General features: G+C 36.9%; 1 protein-coding gene across 1 annotated transcript in view; it reads left to right on the forward strand.

Annotated features, from left to right (window-relative positions):
* LOC127578719 (serine incorporator 1-like) overlaps positions 1-19,202 on the forward strand; it is a 19,929-nt gene extending 727 nt beyond the window's left edge. Inside the window, exons 2-10 of the mRNA XM_052031088.1 lie at positions 3,456-3,617; positions 6,047-6,240; positions 7,012-7,091; positions 8,771-8,908; positions 9,775-9,944; positions 12,804-12,894; positions 15,782-15,974; positions 16,618-16,845; positions 18,300-19,202. Of these exons, the coding sequence (XP_051887048.1) occupies positions 3,456-3,617; positions 6,047-6,240; positions 7,012-7,091; positions 8,771-8,908; positions 9,775-9,944; positions 12,804-12,894; positions 15,782-15,974; positions 16,618-16,845; positions 18,300-18,438 (1,395 nt within the window). The 3' untranslated portion in view covers positions 18,439-19,202. The remainder of the gene's footprint in view (positions 1-3,455; positions 3,618-6,046; positions 6,241-7,011; positions 7,092-8,770; positions 8,909-9,774; positions 9,945-12,803; positions 12,895-15,781; positions 15,975-16,617; positions 16,846-18,299) is intronic.
* Positions 19,203-20,089: the final 887 nt, after the last annotated feature.

The following is a 20,089-nucleotide window of genomic DNA, read 5'->3' on the forward strand; positions in this document are numbered from 1 at the left end:
GTTTTTTTTTAAACCTGTTTAAATAGCTTGTTTATTTCACAGTTTTGTGTTTATTGTGTTAAATGTTGCCACTTTTCAAAGACTTGTGTTTGAAAGACTGTAACCAAATGTGCTCCCTATCCTTTGTGTAACGGACGGAGCCTTCATAGAAACGGCCCTTCGGCTCACCACGCCGATCTTTTTGATGGTCTACAGTGATCCCATATGCCCACGTTAGGTCCATATCATTTATACTTGTCCATTCAGGTGCTTGTCAAAATGTCTCTTAAACGTTGTGACTGTATCCGATTCCAGCACCACCTCTAGCAGCAAGTTGCAGATATCAACCACTGTGTAAAAACAACAATCCCCTCAAATCCCCTTTAAAACTCCTTCCTCTGACTGTAAACCTCTGCGCACTTGTTTTTGATTCTCACCATCTACCACATCTGTGCCTTTTATAATTTTATATACCCCTATAAGGTGACGTCTGTCTCCTTTGCTCCAGGGAAAACAAGCCCTCCAGGGAATATAATCTCTCCTTGTAACTGAAGTCCTCCTGGCAAATCTCTCTCTCCTACGCAACCACATCTTTCCTATAGTGTGACGACCAAAACTGCACACACTATTCCTGGTGCAGTCTAACCGATATTTTGTACAGTTGCAATATAATGCCTGAACTTTTGTATTCCATGCCATATGCTGTCTTCACCACCCTATCTATCTGTATTGCCACTTTTAGGGAACTATAGACTTGAACCCCAAGGACCCTCTGTTCATCAATATTCCCCAGTGCCTTACCACTTACTGTATATGTCATTCCTCCCTTTGACTTCCCAAAAGAAAATGCATCACCTTGCACTTATTGAGAACACTTCACTTAACTTTCCATCCAGTCTATAACCTGCTGCATCCTCAGAAAACCTTCATTGCTGGCTACTACTACGCCAATTCTCATGCAATCTGCAAACTTGCTAATCATTTTCTTTTACATTCATATCCACGTCATTAAAAATATACCACGAGCAACATGAGTCCCAGTACTGATTTCTGTGGTACACAACTGGTCTCGGACCTCTGATCAGAAAAGCAATCTTCCACCACTCTCCGCCTCTTATCACCAAGCCAATTTTGGATCCATTTGGCCACCTTGCATTAGATCCCATGTGCTTTAACCTTCTGGGCTAGCCTGCCATGTGGGGCCTTGTTAAATGCCTTACTAAAGTCCATGTAGCCAGCATCTGCCATCCTGCCTTCATCAGTCATCTTAGTTACCTCTTCAAAAACTCAATCAAATTTACTGAGGCAGGATTTCCTTTACACAAAGCCATGCTGGCAATCTCTGATCAGCTCCTGCCTTTTCAAATGTGTATACATCCCATCCCTTAGAATTTTCTCCAGTGATTTCCCTCCCACTTTCATAAGGCTCCCTGGCTCATATTTATCTTCATAAAGTGACACATTAAATTAAATAAAACCCTTTGTTGTAGTGAAGACTGCTAATTGAGGAAGGCCTGTAATTATTAGCTGTGTGCTAAGTCTGTCTTCATACATGTTCCTAGTTGTGTTGAAGAAACTAACCTACTGTACAAATGATAGTAGTCATTGCTCATGTTTATCCATGTATAGGATATAATCATATGTTTTTAAACAATTGTGTTAAGCACCCAGTTGCCTAGTTGAAAGAAGTTGTTATAAATTAAGTTGTTAGCAATATTTCAAGTTAAAACCAAAATAACTTTGGAAGCTGGATATTACAATAATTAATACAAAAGCTACAAAAGGCACTTAATTGAAAAATATATAGCATCCTTTACAACTTCGGATAATATTTGAACAATTTACTTTTAAAAGTAGAATCACTGTTCCAGAGTAGGAAATGCGGCTGCAGTGCTTCTCAAGGTATAGTCAGAAAATTATTAGATAATTTGCTTTAATAATGTTGGTTGAGGAATAATTTTTAACCAAATCAAATTCACCTGCACCTTTTTTGAAATGGTGTGTGGAATCTTTTACAGTGGTATCAGAGGGCACCTTAATTTCTCTTCTGAAAGACACTACTTCCAGTAGTGTAACTCTCAGTAGATAGAATTGTGGATTTGCAGATCAGAATAATTGACGTTTTAGTTTCATTTAAAATTTTCCAGTTTTGTGAGAGAAACTGGTCATTTCATCTGATCTCTTCCTAGCCTTGAGAATGCACTCAAATTTTAAAATGCTTGGGCGTTGATACCTTTTCACTGTTTTGAAAGTGTAAATTTAATAACTTAAGACTAGAATTGATTAAAATAGCAGATAAAGTTGCAGAAAGAAAACTTCCCTGCTGAGTTTAAGCCTATTCATGGCGTTCTCTCGATCCAGTGTTCCTGTAATTGGATCTTGAGTCTTGTGAATTAACACTATTATAACTGAGTCAGTAACATTCTGACTTCCTCCACTAACTGCACATCTGCTGTTGTAATTAACTGTCTATTTTACACCTTAATATTAGCGAATACAATTGTTGTTATTTCTACAGAAAAATCTATGCTTATTAGTCAGGTTATTTGTTTTGTTATTACATTTTTATTTTTTGAATTGAGAGGATGTATTAACTGGATATATTGTGGACAGTACTTATGGTAACAGATAGCTGGGCAAATTATTGACTGTATAAATTGAATAGGAAAGACCTATTTATCTTTGGAGAAGTCGCTAACTAGAGGACTTGGATTTAAGATAATGAGTAGAAGGATTTGAGGGGGTTTAAGGAATTCTTGCAAAGTGTTGTGAGGAATCTGCTGCCTCCAAGGGTAGTTGAAACAGAAGCCCTCTTTACATTTACAAAGTGCCTGGATGAGCATTTATTGTGCCATAACATACCAGTAACAGACTGTGGGCCGGAATGGAGGTTTACACTCAATAATTTTTTTAATTTTCTCAATCCAGTTTTTGTATCAACTAAATAAACTCAGTAAAAAGATATTTTTGAGTAAAAGGAAGTGATCTTCCGGCAATAAATTACACAATTGAAAGCTGGTTTCATTCTCAAGTGGCAGAGCTAATGTGGTCACTTCGACTGACCCTGATGTCATCAGGGCTGGTAGAAGGATGCAAAACAAATTCTCACTGTTTAGCAAGCTTTGAGGCACAAAAAGTACCAAGAATCTTTTGGTGTGGCATAAGTATCAGTTTCACTCACTGTAAACATAATTTCATATAAATTCTGTGCAAGAACATTGACTTGCGCTTTGGATGCACCATTAATTTGTGTTTTTGGTGACTTCTAGGCCATTGTCATCATGAGTTCATAAAAGGTTCAGTTTGCTGTAGTAGGTTTTAAATTTTGAGAGTCAAATCTCTACATTATGACCCATTTTATCAGATGCTTATCTTGTTGCTGAAACTTGAATTCAGAACTATTGTTATACCTTGAATTATTGTAAGGAATTATTCTCTCTAGACAATTTAATGTCTTTTTGTAATATTCCCCATAGGTGTCATGTCTGTGCAGCAGTGCACCTTGTTTGTTATGCAGCTGTTGCCCCACTTCCAGGAATTCGACAGTAACTAGATTGATCTATGCATTCATTTTGCTTCTGGGAGCCCTTGTGGCTTGTATTATGCTGGCTCCAGGAATAGCAATTCAACTAAAAAAGGTATGTTTTATATAATTAATCCTGAGTAGATATAACTTGAGGGGAATAGCACTTCCACTCCCTTTAATGCAAATCATTACTTTTCCTTGTTCAAGTTTTCTCCAAAGAAGTAACTGCATTCACTGTGTTAAGTAGATAGGGTACTTAAATTATATGGATCATTTTCTTCTGATCCTCGTGATCAACTTCAAAGGTTCTTAGAATTCTTAGTTTTATGATATATACATTGGTTTGTATTGTTTTTTTTTAGTTCTTTCATTTAGGATGAAAGTTAGATACAGTACATCTGTAGATCAATGCATAATTCTCTGAACTAATGATGTAATTTATTTATGTAACTCTCTAAGTTTAGGTCTAAAAGACAATTCCCAAAACAGATCTTCAATGGGATAATAACCTAGTGTTCTCCCTTTGGGAAGGCCACCAAAGATGAGAATTGTGAAAGTCAGGAGGAAATAGAAAATACTCCCATTTTGTTCGGGCTAGAAAGACCAATGAATGTGTCTGCCTGTGGTTTAGAATTCAACCAATTTCAACAACATACTGCATGTTATCTGAAAACACATGTTACCCATTTCCTCAGGAAATTGATATTGAATTAATAGGGAATGTTGATATCAAGCATAATGTTTACTTGACTGATCATTTTACAAAATCATCATGTGAGTATATTTTAATTTAGATAAAAATGCAACCCCTTATTAGACCAGCTTTATTAAAGTTTTGGCCTCTGCTTATCTCTTGAAATCTACCCATCTAGTGATTATCATTTGTATGAACAAGAAGTCCTGTACTTGAATTAAATATGTCCTCATTTCTTACTGCAACAAACAATATGCTGGGTTTCGACCCAAAACGTCGACAATTCCTTTCATCCCACAGATGCTGCTCGACCCGCTGAGTTCTTCCAGCAGATTGTTTGTTGCTCCAGATTCCAGTATGTGCAGTCTCTTGTGTCTCCTCATTTCTTACTGTTTGGTTAACTTGTCATTTGGTGTACAAGTAAGTGGTGTACAAGGCCTTATTTGGTATACATAATGTGATTAATCACATCAAAGGCTGCAGACAGTTTGAAGAAGAATAGTGCATAGAGAATGTAATTTGTGATTTTATTTAGTGCTCTTTCATCTATGGCATAAATAGGAACCTGACTGGAGAGTTTCAAACATGTAGCAGGAAAGCGGGACATGATTTGATAGGTGATAATGTGATCAGGGACTTTAGAGAAGCAAGGGAGTTTGGTGATTTGCAAAGACAAAGGTCTCAAGTGTAGCCTTTTTTCTGAGGGTAGGCTGATATTGGTAGATTTAAAGCTATCTGCAACACTAGAACTTCCTATAATATAAATTCTGCTAATTTAAATTTTTTTCTAAAATGTGTTCTCAACTTTTATTCTCTGAAATGACATTTTTCAGTCTTTCTTACAACAACTTGCTTCTACTCCTTTCCTGCAGCTCCTGCTTTTATTCACCCCCCCCCCCCACACACACACACACACACACACACACACACACACACACACACACACACACACACACACACACACACACACACACACACAGTTTTAGGCTCAAATTTCAACCTTTCTATTACATGGAAGAAAAATGTTTCTACAAGTTTTCTTGGAACCGGCCACAATTCTTATCCATCCAAAGTAAAAACATTTATTTTCTCTATTTGCTTTTTTGTTGATTTGATATCTTTCTATCCACGTGGCTGCATTCCCTTTAATGTTGCGAACATAATTTATACTTCCTATGTCGCTCATTACCAGACATCCTTTCACAATCTGTTTTTACAACGTCCAGTTCCCTTCCTTTATACAAATTGTGATCTCCTCAGAAAGTATTCTAGAAGACCTTGATCTTAAACTGATTGGGAGACAGGACATCAAGTTTTTGTTTTCCACCTTGGGGGAGTAGGATTGGAATGACAGAAGTAGGTGGTGAAAATATCAGTCACTCCCTGACCAAAGGTGAAAAGGCAGGGCATAGCTTAAGAGGATAGTTCAAAGAAAAGCTAGTAAAAATGTGAGAAGTTGTTGGTGATGAGAAGAGATATGGGACTGGGGAAAGAAATGTGAAGAGGTGTATATTTTTCCAATTATCTGCATTCCCAAAGCACCTTCATGGTGGTAGTTTCTTTCCTGGTTGTCATGTTGGCCAACCTGCTTTCTCTCACTTACTGAAAAACAAAATGGACAAAGAAAAAGTATTAAAATTAAATAATAAACAACAAACAGAAGGAAACCAAGAGAAGAGAATCCATTACATGCAGGCTTCATTGACAAAGGAATGATAATTATTCCGTGACAACGTTTGGGCTATCATTACAAAGCTATGAGAGAGTGGTTAGTGTATTTTCAAAAGATAGCAAAATATTTGATTGTATTGTGATTCATGCATTATTTGATTATTTTTCCCCATTAGATTCCAGGGTTTTGTGAAGATGGCTTTGGTACTCAACTTCCAAATGTTCATGGGTTTGTGAACTGTGATGTGCTAGCTAGTTACAAGTCAGTTTATCGTATCTGCTTTGGATTGGCTGTCTTCTTCTTTCTTTTCTCTCTGCTTTTGATCAATGTGAAAACGAGCAGAGATCCCAGGGCTGCAGTACATAATGGGTAAGTGCTCTAAGTTACCATATGTTATTTGTTTACAAATTAGAAGTAAAATAAAGTGGAGGTTAAAGCTTTTTAAAAAAAATCTTCATATCACTGCTCATTTTTAGTTATTGGCTTCACAGATCCAATTTCTAGCCTTGCAGCTGCCTAATCCATATTACAAGCAGCCAGAGTGGAAGATTTATGTTTTTTTAAATGATAATTATTTTTTAAAAAAATTGATTCCTGGTTGAGTGCGTGAGGTATTCTGGAATGTTGTGAAGAACATTCAGGAGGGCTGTTTGTGTTAACCAGAATAATTTGACTCGATGGGGACAGGCTGTCTGAATGGTGGAGGATGGTGCAGGGTTTGCTGCAGTTTTGTCGTCAAAATCTGACAAATTCAGGAGATAATTCAGTGGGGTGGTAGTCGGGATGCTGGAGTGAGGAAGGCACTTATCTATCTATAGCTGATATCTATCTTGGGCTGTCGTGTTTCATAAGGCTGGGAAGTCCTGGAATGGATATTAAATTAGAAACTTCCAGTCTGCCTCCTGTGGGTGATTTGACTGCTTGTCAGTCATTTTTTCTCCATTGGATTTGAAAGTGGTCAGGTTGGGTTTAAAGTTTTTAAGCATCTACAATCTCGCCTGCCCCCAACCCACCTGTTTTTCCAAAGTTAAATTCCAGCCCCTTGACTTTGAAAGATGTACCTGTGTTTATTCTCATGGCATATCTAAAATTTTTGAAGTTATTCTCCTGGCAAATTTTACTTGTTTTTGCTTTTGACAGATTCTGGTTCTTCAAAGTAGCTGGCATCATAGCTATTATAGTAGGAGCCTTTTACATCCCCGAAGGACCTTTTACAAGAGGTAAAGCAGCATGTTAACCTTATGGGAAAAAGTACTGGTTGTTGTTTATACCCAGGCACAAGGACAGTTTCTATCCCACTGTTATAAGACTATTGAACAGTTCCCTAGTACGATAATATGGACTCTTGACCTCACAATCTACATCGCTGTGACCTTGCACCTTATTGTCCACCTGCACTGCACTTTCTCTGTAGCTTATTCTGCATTCTGTTATTATTCTGCATGTTATTCTGCATTCTGTTATTGTTTTACTTTGTACTACTTCAATGCACTGTGTAATGAATTGATCTGTATGAACAGCATCAAGACAAGTTTTTCACTGTCCTTCGGTATGTGTGACAATAATAAACCAATTCCAATTAAGATAAACAATATCTTGGATTAAGAGTGAAATTTTGATTTTAAAAAAACTGTATATTACTGCTTTCATCAATTTGGAATGAATTCAAATATGCTTTTTGATATGTTCAAAGATATTTATTGCTTAGAACCACTAAACAATAGAATCATAGTTATGCAGCATAGAAACAGTCATCCCAATGTGACTGTACTGACCTTCATGCTTATCTATACTAATCCACTTGCCTGCATTAATTCCATATCCCTCTATGCCTTGCTCATTCATGTACTGATCAAGATGCCTTTTAAAACTGTTCCTGCCACCATCACCTCCTCTGGCAACTCAATCCAGGTGCCAAATACTCTGTGTGTGAAAGATTTACCCCCTCAGATCCTCTATAAAGCATCCCCCTCTCACCTTCAACCAATGCCCTCTAGCTTTTGACACCTCTGCCAAGGAAAACAGACAGTGGCCACCTACCCTATCTTGTGCCTCTCATAATATTACATCCTAGTAATGATTCCGATTTTGGATGGGAAGCAGTTATTGACGTAAAATCAGTGAACTAAATTAGATCCATTAGAATTCATAGTGTTACATAATTGCATATTTTCTGATCAATTTTCTTTGCACATTTGCTGTCTTCTTTTCCCTTCCCTCCTTGCTCTCAACAGAGAACAGGAGTATTCAAATTCATTTGCAGTGTTCGACCCTGTAGTTAGATGAATTCTGAAGGTTTGTAGCTGGCCATTAAAAGCTTGTGTACACTAGCTGATCTGATTTCCTCCCCAGCATCAAATTTGTAGCTCAAAATTTTATTTCTTCTTTAATGGTGGCTTCAAGCATTTTCCCGACTACAAACATCAAGCTAACTGGCTTATAGGTACCTTGTCTGTCTCTCTGTATCTGTCTGTCTCCACTCTTTGACCCTTTCTACTGATTGTGACATCTATTACATCTCAGTACCTATCTGATAAACTTGCAGATGCTTTTTCTTTTAAAATGTCTTTGCTCTTCTAATCTCTGAATTTTCACATACTCCTCTGCCCTATTGACACCCATTGTGTTCTGTACTCTGGAGCCCAATTGAACCAACTCACACTGTCTTGCTTCATTTTCAAGATTGCTTCTGTTGATCTGAATTTTAAAAACTCTGCAGAAACGCAAGGATTAAAAAAAAATTAAGTATGATATAAGAGCAAAGAAGTGCACTTGTAACTTTGCAAGGGTGAAAGTGAAATGCTATCAGGAGAAAGACATGAGGGAAGATGTGAAAGAAAAAGCTTCTTTTCGATATTGAGTATTCAGTTTGCTAAATTTATTTTTCTCTCTCCATTAGCTTTGTTTGCCATTGGTATGTTTGGTGCGTTCTGCTTCATACTGATCCAGTTGGTTTTGCTGGTAGATTTTGCTCATTCTTGGAATGAGTCATGGGTGGGAAAGATGGAGGATGGGCATTCCAAGTGCTGGTATGCAGGTATGTGAATGAAAATCTGTATTTGCAGTGAACAGTCATGAGTAATTTTTTTAAAGCTAATTTCTGGCATTAGCTGATTGGGGGTTATTAATGTTCATATAAAAATAATCTTAAATGGTGTAGATAAGATAAGCACGACAGCCAGAAGGAAAATGTAAAGAAAAAGGCATTAAATGAAAAACTAGAGAAAATGAAAAACTGTTTAAACAATGTACCAAAAACTGAATGATTAAAAAAAAATTGTTAATTCAATGAATGCTTTCACAGGTAATGGAGATAACATGAGCAATTAGTTCCTTTTATCATCTATTTCATGTTATCGAGTTCAAACTAAAGTGGGCCTAATAAAATGATGAGCCTACTTTACAAGCTGTGCTAGTCTTATGGAAAAAGAGTATTTATCAACTATTTAAATTGTAAGAGTGAAATTCAGTTTCAAGCAGTAACATGAGTAAGAAAATTGAGAAATTTTCATTTTATTTTATAAGCCTAGCAACTTTCTTCAACAACAGCTCTGTCTAGCCTATTTTTTCTACATTTTGCTGCATGAACCCTTCTTCGTTTATTTGAAAATTCCTCCCATTCTCTCTCTATCTGAGGATTACTATAAAAACATACACTGTTGCCTTACGATTTTGGTATAAACAACTAACCTTGCAATGCACAGTACCATTTCAAAGTTGTTTGATAGTAAAGTAATTTAGCCTGTTAGAAGAAGGACTGCTTTTTATTCAGTTAAGGAAAAGTAGTGATGGTATTTGCTCTCTCACATTGAAATTAGCTGGCACCCTTTAGTTTAACTCATTTTTGGAGTTTTTTTTATTTTGTTATAATACAATTTGCCTCTTTTGATTTTATTTTTGCAGCTTTGGTCTCCATTACCAGTCTGAATTACATCTTGTCTTTCATTGCAATTGTGCTTTTCTATGTATTTTATACCACACCTGGAGGATGTGCTGAGAACAAATTCTTCATTAGCTTCAACATGATATTTTGCATTGCTTTATCTGTTATTTCTATTCTTCCAAAGATACAGGTAAGAATAAGCACACTCAGTTTGCTTCTGTGACATTTTTGTTCCCCTGCTGCATACTAGCATAACAGTCAATATGTCCTATCTATTTTATTCTGGAGCTAACTGCTTCAAAACTTGTCTAAGTGAATTACTTTGCCCAGATTTTCTGAATGTTCATCTCAAATTCAAAGTTGGACTGAGATTGTTTTTGAGGAAAAACTTAAATTGAGAAACAGTTGTAACATAATAGGACACATCCACAAATGAAATATTCTTGCAGCCAGCTTTACTATTAAGTGATTTTTTTTTTATACAGTTCCCAAGCATTACACAGAATTATCACATTTAATAACCAGAACCCACAACAATTAGTCAAGAAATATCCCCAGTAGTTTGTATCACAGATGGAATTTTGTTTGATGAATTTTTATTACTGAAATGCTAATTGAATCTTAATTTCTTTTTATGCTTGATGTTTCAGTTGATTGTCACCAGTCACTCCCATTAACATATTACAGATTGCCTAACATCTGGAGTTATCTTTCATTGCCAAATTATATAATCCCTGGATCTTTTTAACAGAATACCTGTGCACTCTATACTGCTGCCACGTTAATTCTTTTATGAGAGGTGGATTGAAAAATTCATTGAGTGAAATGCTTCAAATCAGTTACATTATAAGGACAATTTTTTGGGGACTTTCTGGTGGTGAAAAAGAAGATAATTTGGTTGTCATTAAACTTTTCAAAGTTTTAATGCTGTAGACTTGAAACATGTTGGCGCTGTTTGAATATTGCTTCCTTAATACATGAGATAAGGAAGATGAGGGAATGAGTATGAGACAAAAGGATTGTAAATGCAGACTGGGATCTGTCAGGGGACTTGGTCAATTATAGTTCCAATTTTGGTGAATTCCAACTAGTATATTAATACCTGGTTTCCGAAACGCTTATTTTTGCTCTCACAGTGGAAAAGAATGATGCTTGTCCCTTGGTTATTACCAAGTGTTATTACTGCAGTATAATCAACTCCTCAAATCACCCAATGAGCCAAAACAAATTATTAGCAAATGATTTAATGAATCAGAAAAACACTATGCAATATTTTAGGAGCTTCATGCTGATTCTAGTATTACAGAGATCTTAAAAAATAAAGATTTTACTCAGACAATAGAAGTAAAATCCATTCTTCAATAGAAATGTTTGGGCAACTTTTGTAACATTATTAGGATGTGTTTGGTAGTAACTTCCCTTTGCAGTTAGCTTGAAAACGCTCCAAATTTAAAGAACCAACTTTAAATACTGTTATTTCCTTTTAACAAATGAGTACCTTTAACAATTTTGTAATATGTAATCCGTTACATTTTGGAGTTATTTCACATTATTGCAGCTGGAATATACATTGTGATGTGCTATAGGAGGGAAAGAGTTGAAAACAAACTTGGGGAAAGGAGACTTTCTAGTTTCATGTACATGGAGAAAGGAACTTTTTTCACTTCATTTTCCACGCTTATTCTCTGCTTTTTTTTTTATTTTGCTTAACAAATCAATTTGGATTTATGAGAGGGAAGTAATCATTAACAAATCTCATAGCATATGTTAAGGTTGCTACCAACAGGATAGATAACGGGAGCCAGTGGATATGATGTGTTTGGACTTCCAGATTATTAAAATTAGAGCATAAGGGAAAGAGAGTAATATATAGGCATAAACTGAGGATTGGTTAACTGTAAGGAAACTGAGGAGTAAACTAGTCATTTTTGGACTGGAATCCTGTGACTACTGGTGTGCAGCAGGGATCAGTGATAGGACACCAGCTATTCTCAATAATGGATGAAGAGACTAAGTGTAAAGTATCCAAGTTTTCTGATGATACAAACCTGGATGTTAGCTTATTCCTGTGTCTGGACATGCATGGAAGGGTCAGGGGCTGTAGCCATGCCAGGTAAATAGAAAAGGACATGAATGATAGAATCTAAGATGGAAATCTATGATCATTCACTTCAGCTTTATTTTTAAGGAAAAAAAGCAAAGAACTTTTTAAATGGTGAGAGATTGAAAGGTAATTGTGGTTGTGGAGCTTGTACACTAATTGCTAAAAGTAAACATGCAGGTACAACCAGCAATTGGGAAGGCAAAAATTATGTTTATCTTAATAGTGCAAGGGTAAAGACCTCTGGCTCCAGCTATACAGAACTGTGATGAGACTGTTCCTGGAATACTCCATACAAATCTGGTCAACCTACCAAAGCAAGGGTATACTTGTGATAGAGACAGCACAGCAAAGATTCACCAGAATGATTATCGGGATAGTACTTGTTCTTTTAAAGAGAGAATAAACAGGCCTATACTGTCCAGAGTTGGTGTCTCATTGAAACGTACAGGGGCTTTGCAGGATAGATATTTCCTCCTGGGTATGGTGTCTAGAACCAGAGGTCACAGTATCAAAATATGGGTCAGTCTTTCATAAAATTAAATCTCTTCGTCACAGGGCAACAATCTTTAGAATTCTCTACCCAAGTGTGCTGCCAAAGTCCACTGAGTGTATTCCAAATGGAGATTGATAGATTATATATATCTATCAATCTCCGTTTATATTGAATTGAGAGAAATTGGGTTAGTGCAGGAAAGTAGCATGAGAAGTAAAAGGTCAGCTATATTCTTATTGAATAATGGAGCAAGTACAAGGGGCAAATGGCCTCCTTCGACATCTATTTCTATGTTATTTTTGACCTGTTGCAATTTTCCAGTTCTTTGGATTAATATGTTTTCCAGGTTTTTTTTTAAAGAAAAGGAATTAACTCTGTTAGGGTTTAAAATATTTAAACCATAATTTGAAATGTTTTTCTTAATTATTATTGCGAATTTTTTTCATGTGTAGGAAGCACAACCTCGGTCTGGTCTTCTTCAGTCTTCAGTCATTACTCTGTATACTATGTATCTCACGTGGTCTGCAATGTCAAATGAGCCTGGTAAGTGCTTGCATGTTTTACGGGATAGTGATTCATATGCTTGTAATTTGTAATATTTGAATCCGAAATTTCTGAATTAAGATTTTTTTTGTGTTGCCATTACAGTTTGAATGTGCAAAATGCATTAATTGAATCTTTTTCTATTTTAAGTAAATAATCTTTATTGAAATCCAGACCTATTTTTAGGTATAATATCAGTTTTTTTTCTGTTCAGGTAACCACCACATATATTCTTAATAATTTTTTTCCATGTTGTTAGTCTCTGGGGGTGCTCAACATGATGTAGTTCAGCAGTCTTCCTCAGTAATACATGATGCATGCCTTCTCAGTGCACACAGGAAAGTGTATGCCTGATCTTTCTGTGCTCTTGATGTCAGCGTGGCAGACGCTTCCTGCTCTGCCCACAAAATTGTTTACAGAAGAGAAGTTGTAATTCCTAAAGTAATTGTTTGGCTTTTGATTTGGTTGCTAAAGATCATAAGTTACTGTCTAATGCATATGGTATGGAGGTCAAGGCAAAATTAAATTGGTGTTTTCTATGACATTTACATAGGGGCTTTTAGCCTGGGAATGAAGTTGCTGGACGTTGATCAAAAAAATTTTACCCTTGTACAGAATTCTTCTTCTTAGGCATTCCCTCAGGATTGAAGAAGATTAATTTCCACTCCAGTTTTGTGGGTCTTGAGATGGCTAATGATGCCAATGTGGAACTGCAGACTTTTCTAAAGTGGACAGATGGTGGCCCGGGGGGTGGGATTGAGTGTGTGGGTGGGTAGTTCGTGAGAGAGTTCACTCCTTATGTAGGGCTACCATGTGCTCCTGTTACATAGGCTTGAGATTCCCAATAGCATCCCAAATGTGCCTTCTCGACCATGAGTGGTCATGAGAGATTCCCAGGAGCCAGTGGGCATGTTGCATTTCTTCAAGGAAACTTGAAACACAAGAAAATAGGAGCAGGAGTAGACTATCAGGCCCCTTGTGTCTCCTCCACTTTTCAATGTGATCATGGCTGGTCTTTGGTGGCCTCAACTCTGTCAGTCCCCCATAACCCTCAATTCTTTGATCTTTCAAATTTACCTACATCCTTCGTAAGTATATTTAATGATCTGGCCTCCATGATTCTCAGGGGCAGAGAATTCCAGAGATTTGGTCCCCTCTGCGAGGAAATTTCTTCTCTCGCTTTAGTTTTAAATGACTAGCCCTTTATTTTGTAGTTTTGTCCCCTTGTGACTTGCCACACTAGTAAAAACATCTCAGCATCTACCCTGTCAAGCCCCCTTAAGATCCTGTATGCTTGGATAAGGTCACTCTCGTTCTCCAAGCAAATTGTCTAGCCTCTCACTATAGGGCAACCCTCTCATCCCAGGAATTAGCCTGATAAATCTCCTCTGGACTGCCTCTAATCCTTTTTGGCTAAGGGGAGGAAAACTCTGCAGAGTATTTCACGTGTGGCTTCATCAACATCCTGTACAACTGTAACAAACCTCCCCATTCTTAAACTCAACCCCTTTGCAACAAAGGCCAAATTGCAGTGTGCTTCCTTAACTACTTGTTGGTCCTTCCTATTAACTTTTTGTGATTCATGTACTAGAACACCTAGATCTGATTGAATTTCTCTCTCCATTCAGATAATCTGCCCTTTGATTCCTCTTATCAAAGTGTGCGACCTCACACTTCCTGACATTAAATTGAGGGCCAAGAACTGATCCCTGGGGTACTTTACTAATTGCATCTTCCAGCCTGAAAAGGATGCATTTATTCCAACTCTTGTTTTCTAGGTGACGGCCAGTTTTCAATCCATAGTAACATACTTCCTCCAATACTTTGGACTCCTAGTTTATGCACCAACCTCTTGTATAGCACCTTGTCAAATGCCTTTTTGAAATCTAAATACACTGCACTACAGGTCCCCTCTATCAACTCTTCTTGTCAAATCCTCAGAATTTGAGCAAATTTGTCAAACATGATTGACCTTTCGTAAAACGATGTTGACTAGGTTTGATTATATTCTGCTTTCACATAAATGACTGTGCTGCACTCTGTAAACTACAACTCAACCCAGCACTGCACCTAAAGTGAAGGACGTGATATATTCTAGGGATAAAGATCTGATTTTGGTTCAGCACTATACATGTCAGAATAGCATGTGCCAGTGACTTTGGCCAGTTAATGGAGCTACTGCCAGAAAAGAATTTTCATTCTAATTTGCTAAATATAGTTAGTCCTTTAATTCACATTATTTGGGTCTTATAGCACTTTAAATGAAGCAAGAAGAAATGCTCTTGACTGTGATTAAGGCTTTGAAGTTCGGCAGAAGGTTGCTGTAAGACAAGATTTCCCAAGAGTGAGGATGAAGCAATCTTTATTTTTAAAAGTAGTTTCACTGGAAATATGTTGATGGCAAACAGCCTCGGAGAAAGGCAGAGAGGTTTGAATTGTGTTTGCATTCTCTCTAAACTTAGACTTAAGTTGTCTGTTGAGATGACATGACAAATAAAGAAAAACTTTCACTGGGCTTTTAATAAGAGGAAAGTATACACCAAACTCTACAAAACCTTTCACATTTAAGTGCCCCAATGCTTTAATTATGCTGCTTCACCATTATATGAATGCCCTTTAAACTTCCATGAAAGTAGCTGCCACTGTGTGGATTGGGTAGGGCAGGAACCTAGGCATGGCACAGATGTTGAAAATGGAGGGCTTGGGGAGATGAATATTACAGCAAGTGACTGGCAGGATCAATGTCTGAGGAGATAGACAGGTTAGCCGTTAAATGGAGGCATGTGCCTCTGCTGAGATGCCTCATCTGGATCATTATTCATGTAGACAGCAACACATAATTTTAAACAAATTGTTTAAGACTGAGATCTCATGTTTTATTTTCCAGATGGAGAATGCAACCCCAACTTTATGGGCCTTATTAAAAGTTTGGTCATGCCCACATTTGTTCCGGTCAATAGAACTGAATCTTTACATGAAGATACTTCATCTCCAGCTGGACCTCCAACAGCAGTGCAGTGGTGGGATGCACAGAATGTTGTTGGACTTCTCCTCTTCATCCTGTGTCTGTTATATTCAAGGTAAAGTCTAGGTTAGAACTTAAGTTTAAGTTATTGGTTTATTTGTGATCTTTGTCTATTTGCAAGGTCCTTAATTTGTAGCAACAGAAAGCAGAAATAGAAATTGCAACAATCAACCTTTCTGAGTTAGAGAACAAAATGGAAAAATAAATTGATGGCTTGAAGAAAATGAATATACAAATAATAGACCTGTCTGCAGCTGGAAGGAAAAAGAACAAATTTAGTCTTATCAGATTGCTAATGGAAAGTGGGATTAAGCTGGCTAACTCTTTGGAGCAGCACAGACATGGGTGAGCCAAGGGCCACTTGTGCTTTCAATTTTTTATAAATTCTGTGAAATTGCTGAAGATGGCCAAATTGTGAATACTTGAGAAACCTGAGCAGAGATTTCTGGACCTGGAGTAGTTGGTAGTATCTTCTATTTTGTTATGTTAATTCTAATTGGAGACTTGTTCCTTTGTCAATCACTGTTCTCATTTTTTGCTGGGTGCATTATTTCTGAACCAAGTTAAATACAGCTGTGATGTCAAGATCAACTTTTCTTGGTCCTTGGGAATTTACAGTAGTTTAATCAAGGGGATATTACTGAACACATTCTGGCTGAAATGATCCACTGTTACTCATAGTAATTTTATGTTTACAGCATTCGTACTTCAAACAACAGTCAAGTGAATAAGCTTGCATTCACGACCAGCGAAACTGTGATGTTGGATGATTCATTGTGTGGCAGTGCTGTCGATGAACAGGGAGATGGCACTAGAAGAGTCCAGGATAATGAGCAGGATGGAGTCCAGTATAGCTATTCCTTCTTCCACTTCATGCTTTTCCTGGCTTCACTCTATATAATGATGACACTAACAAACTGGTACAGGTAAGTAATTGCAAGGATGCAAAGGTCATCCGTTTTTGTTTTGAATGGGTGAATTGTTTCTAAGAATTAAACCAAGTACAGTTGATCTGGTCTGTTTTAGGTTTTGGGACTAAAAAGTGGTTTACAGATGAATTTTATGGTTGTCCAACTAAACATAATTTGAGACTATATATCCCATTAGCAGATAACCATTGAAGATTATTCATTATATTAGTTACTGGAAAGTCTCATGAAAACTTTGTTACCTTTTATATCTGGGCCTTGGGTTGGTCTCTTATATCTTCCTCCTCCCTCCATCCATCTCCATGACATCTCTCCTCTATTTCTAACCTTCCCTATTTCCTCTCTCTATTTTATTTACCCACTCCTGGATATTTCTTGAACAATGACTTGGCCATAACTGTGTCACAGGTTGCATAACCTATCTCTATAATGTCATGGTTATAAACAAGAAATGGTAGGCAGAGATTGTGTATGCTGCTTATTTCTGATCAGTGGAAAAAGACTACTGAGAGAGACCATGTGTGCTTTGGCTAAAACTCCAAAATGAAATTGAATACAGGAAAGAAAATTATGCCCTGCAAAAATAGTAAATGAAAATGTAATTCCATTATTTAATTTAGTTAGACTCTCTATATCCAAGAATTTCAAAGGAAGCAAAATAGGAGATCTCTGCCCAAAATACTTGGCTCAACTTCCCAAATGAACTGAACGGCTGAATATTGTTCTTTCCATCACAGAAATAAGAGAGTAACTTCATTATACTAATTTCTTTTAAATTAGTCCCCAGAATTTTTATTAGACTCTTAATTGTTCAATGAATTTCTGGCTTTAAGCACAAAAATGAATATTGAATATTTAGTTTATAATTGAATAATAGTTTATAAACTGGAGATGTATTACAAAAGCTACTAAATAATAATAAACAAAAACTTCAAGAGGTGCATAATTTGATTAGCTATAGCTGGAAATTTATTGGACCCTTCAAAGATCTCACAACCAGGAAGGATTCTGTTGCAATTTACCATGAAAACCTTGATGGTAGGACAAAGGAATCTCTATATTACAAGCCACGTTAACAGAAAGTTGGTTGTACTTGGCCAAATACTAGTCAACCTGAAACTTTTCAAAATGTTGTTCATATTTTACGCACAGGTTGGCAAATTATGTGGAAAGAATGGTGGGGGGGGGGGGGGGGGGTGGTGCGGGTTGGGGGAGAGGAAGCAGGGACTCCAGAAGACTTCATACTGAAATTATGACACATTGAATAGACTTAAGGAAAATGTATCCATGCAATTGTATGTCATTTGAAATCTTGTGGTAGATAATGTTATGATGTGCAGAGTGGAAATGCTTTCCTCCTCTGGTAGGGACAACTCTTTGCTTTTTATAGGAATGATTGAAAAGCTGTAGCAACATTTTATCTTTTAATTTTACCTATCTTCCCTCTATAGCCCTGATGCTGACTACAGGACAGTTACGAGCAAATGGCCTTCAGTGTGGGTGAAAATCACTTCAAGCTGGATCTGCCTACTTTTATATCTGTGGACTATGGTGGCACCTCTTATTCTTACCAACCGTGATTTTGAATAGCGCAGCATGTTCTTGTTTGAACATGATTGCTGAATTAAACAGTCCATCAAACATGAAATCAAATGGTGTAGCTTTTGTGAAACAAAAAAACATTGAATACAAAAGAACATTCAAGGGGCCAATGCATTAAATCATTGCTTAAATAAGAAAAATGCTTTTAGCCTTAATGTTATTTTCTCCAGATCATTAATATGCACTTTCTTGCATCCTTTTAAAAAGAGACAAGTGGGATTGGGTGTGAGAAAAGCATTTTAAAATTTAAAAAAATTAATTTAGCCTGTCTATCATAGATTTTAAGGAAATATTGTTTAGAAGCTCCTTTATGAGCCCCATAGGTGCTTAATACTGTTTTTTTTAAAGCTTCCTGTTACTTTGGATGCATTCAAGCTCTATTAACCTTTGATTATTAAATTGAAGCTTTTATTAATGCCTAATTAACAGTTTTGTCTTGATATCTGAACATTATGGAAGTTGAATAGATTTATTAGTAGTAAACACATCATTCCTCTGGCCTACATGAGCTTATAAAGAAAACATTAAATAGCATCTTTTGCAGTATTTAATGTCTATGGCTGATGGCGGGCATGATGGTTGGAAATGGGCCAATGAAAGAATGAGAGATGTCTCAGGCTGCAAATGAAGCCTTGTCCAAATAATCTTGTCTTTAAAGTTTATATTAATTGTATGGAGAGGAGGAATGCTGAAACATCCTATCCAAATTTGTACCATTAAAATTATAATAAAATTGTATTAATATACTCAAATGACTGTGTGGCTGTCATTTTCTCAAATTTTCTCCAGAATTTATAACTGAACAAACTTGTTGAATGGTAATGGAGGCTGAAAAAAAATTCATTTGGGGTAGATGGTCTTTTGATAGAACTGTCAGTAATTTTATAAGATTACAAGGACTCGGTGAAAGAAATAGGCTCTTCAGCCCATTGAGTCTGCTGATCATCAAGCACGCAATTACACTAATGCTACCTTTTCGTTTATTCTGCCCACTTTCTCACATGCACTCCCCAGATTGTGCCACCTACCTACACTAGGGGTAATTAGCAGTGGCAAATCAACCTACCAACTAGGGATGTGGGAAGAGACCCACATAGTCATAGGGAGCTGTATGGAAGTTTTTCATGGCACCTGTGCATACATGTGCTTGTGCATATGACAATAAACTCGACTTTGACTTTAGAATAGGTAAACTCCCCACAGACAGCATCAGAGGTAAGAATTGGAACTCTACCAGCTATGCCATCTCACATCTTAATTTAGTGAAAGTTAAGATTAAAAAGTTACTTTGCCTTTAAATTGGCACCTGCTTTAAATATTTTAAGCTGTCTGTGCAAGTTGGCCTAATGCTGTTGCAAAATTGGGTAGTACCAGAGGTCCAAAGCATTATGTACTACTGAATGGGCTTCATTACAAAGAAGTATGTTTGCTTACCCCTTTATATCAGAGGTTAGGAAGGAAATTAAGTCTGGGTTTGGTGTAAAGGTTCATTTGAGGAGAGGAACTGGGGTGTGGAGGTGGGTGGGGTGGACAGACATTAGGGTGAGGTTTGGTCAGGGTGGAAATCAGTAGAAGTGTTTGGTGCCAGGGATCAGAGAGGAGGAATGTATGTTAGAGTGTCAGGCCAGCAGGTTGGCAG

This window comes from Pristis pectinata, chromosome 16, assembly GCF_009764475.1.
Source record: "Pristis pectinata isolate sPriPec2 chromosome 16, sPriPec2.1.pri, whole genome shotgun sequence".
NCBI classification, from domain to species: Eukaryota; Metazoa; Chordata; class Chondrichthyes; order Rhinopristiformes; family Pristidae; genus Pristis; species Pristis pectinata.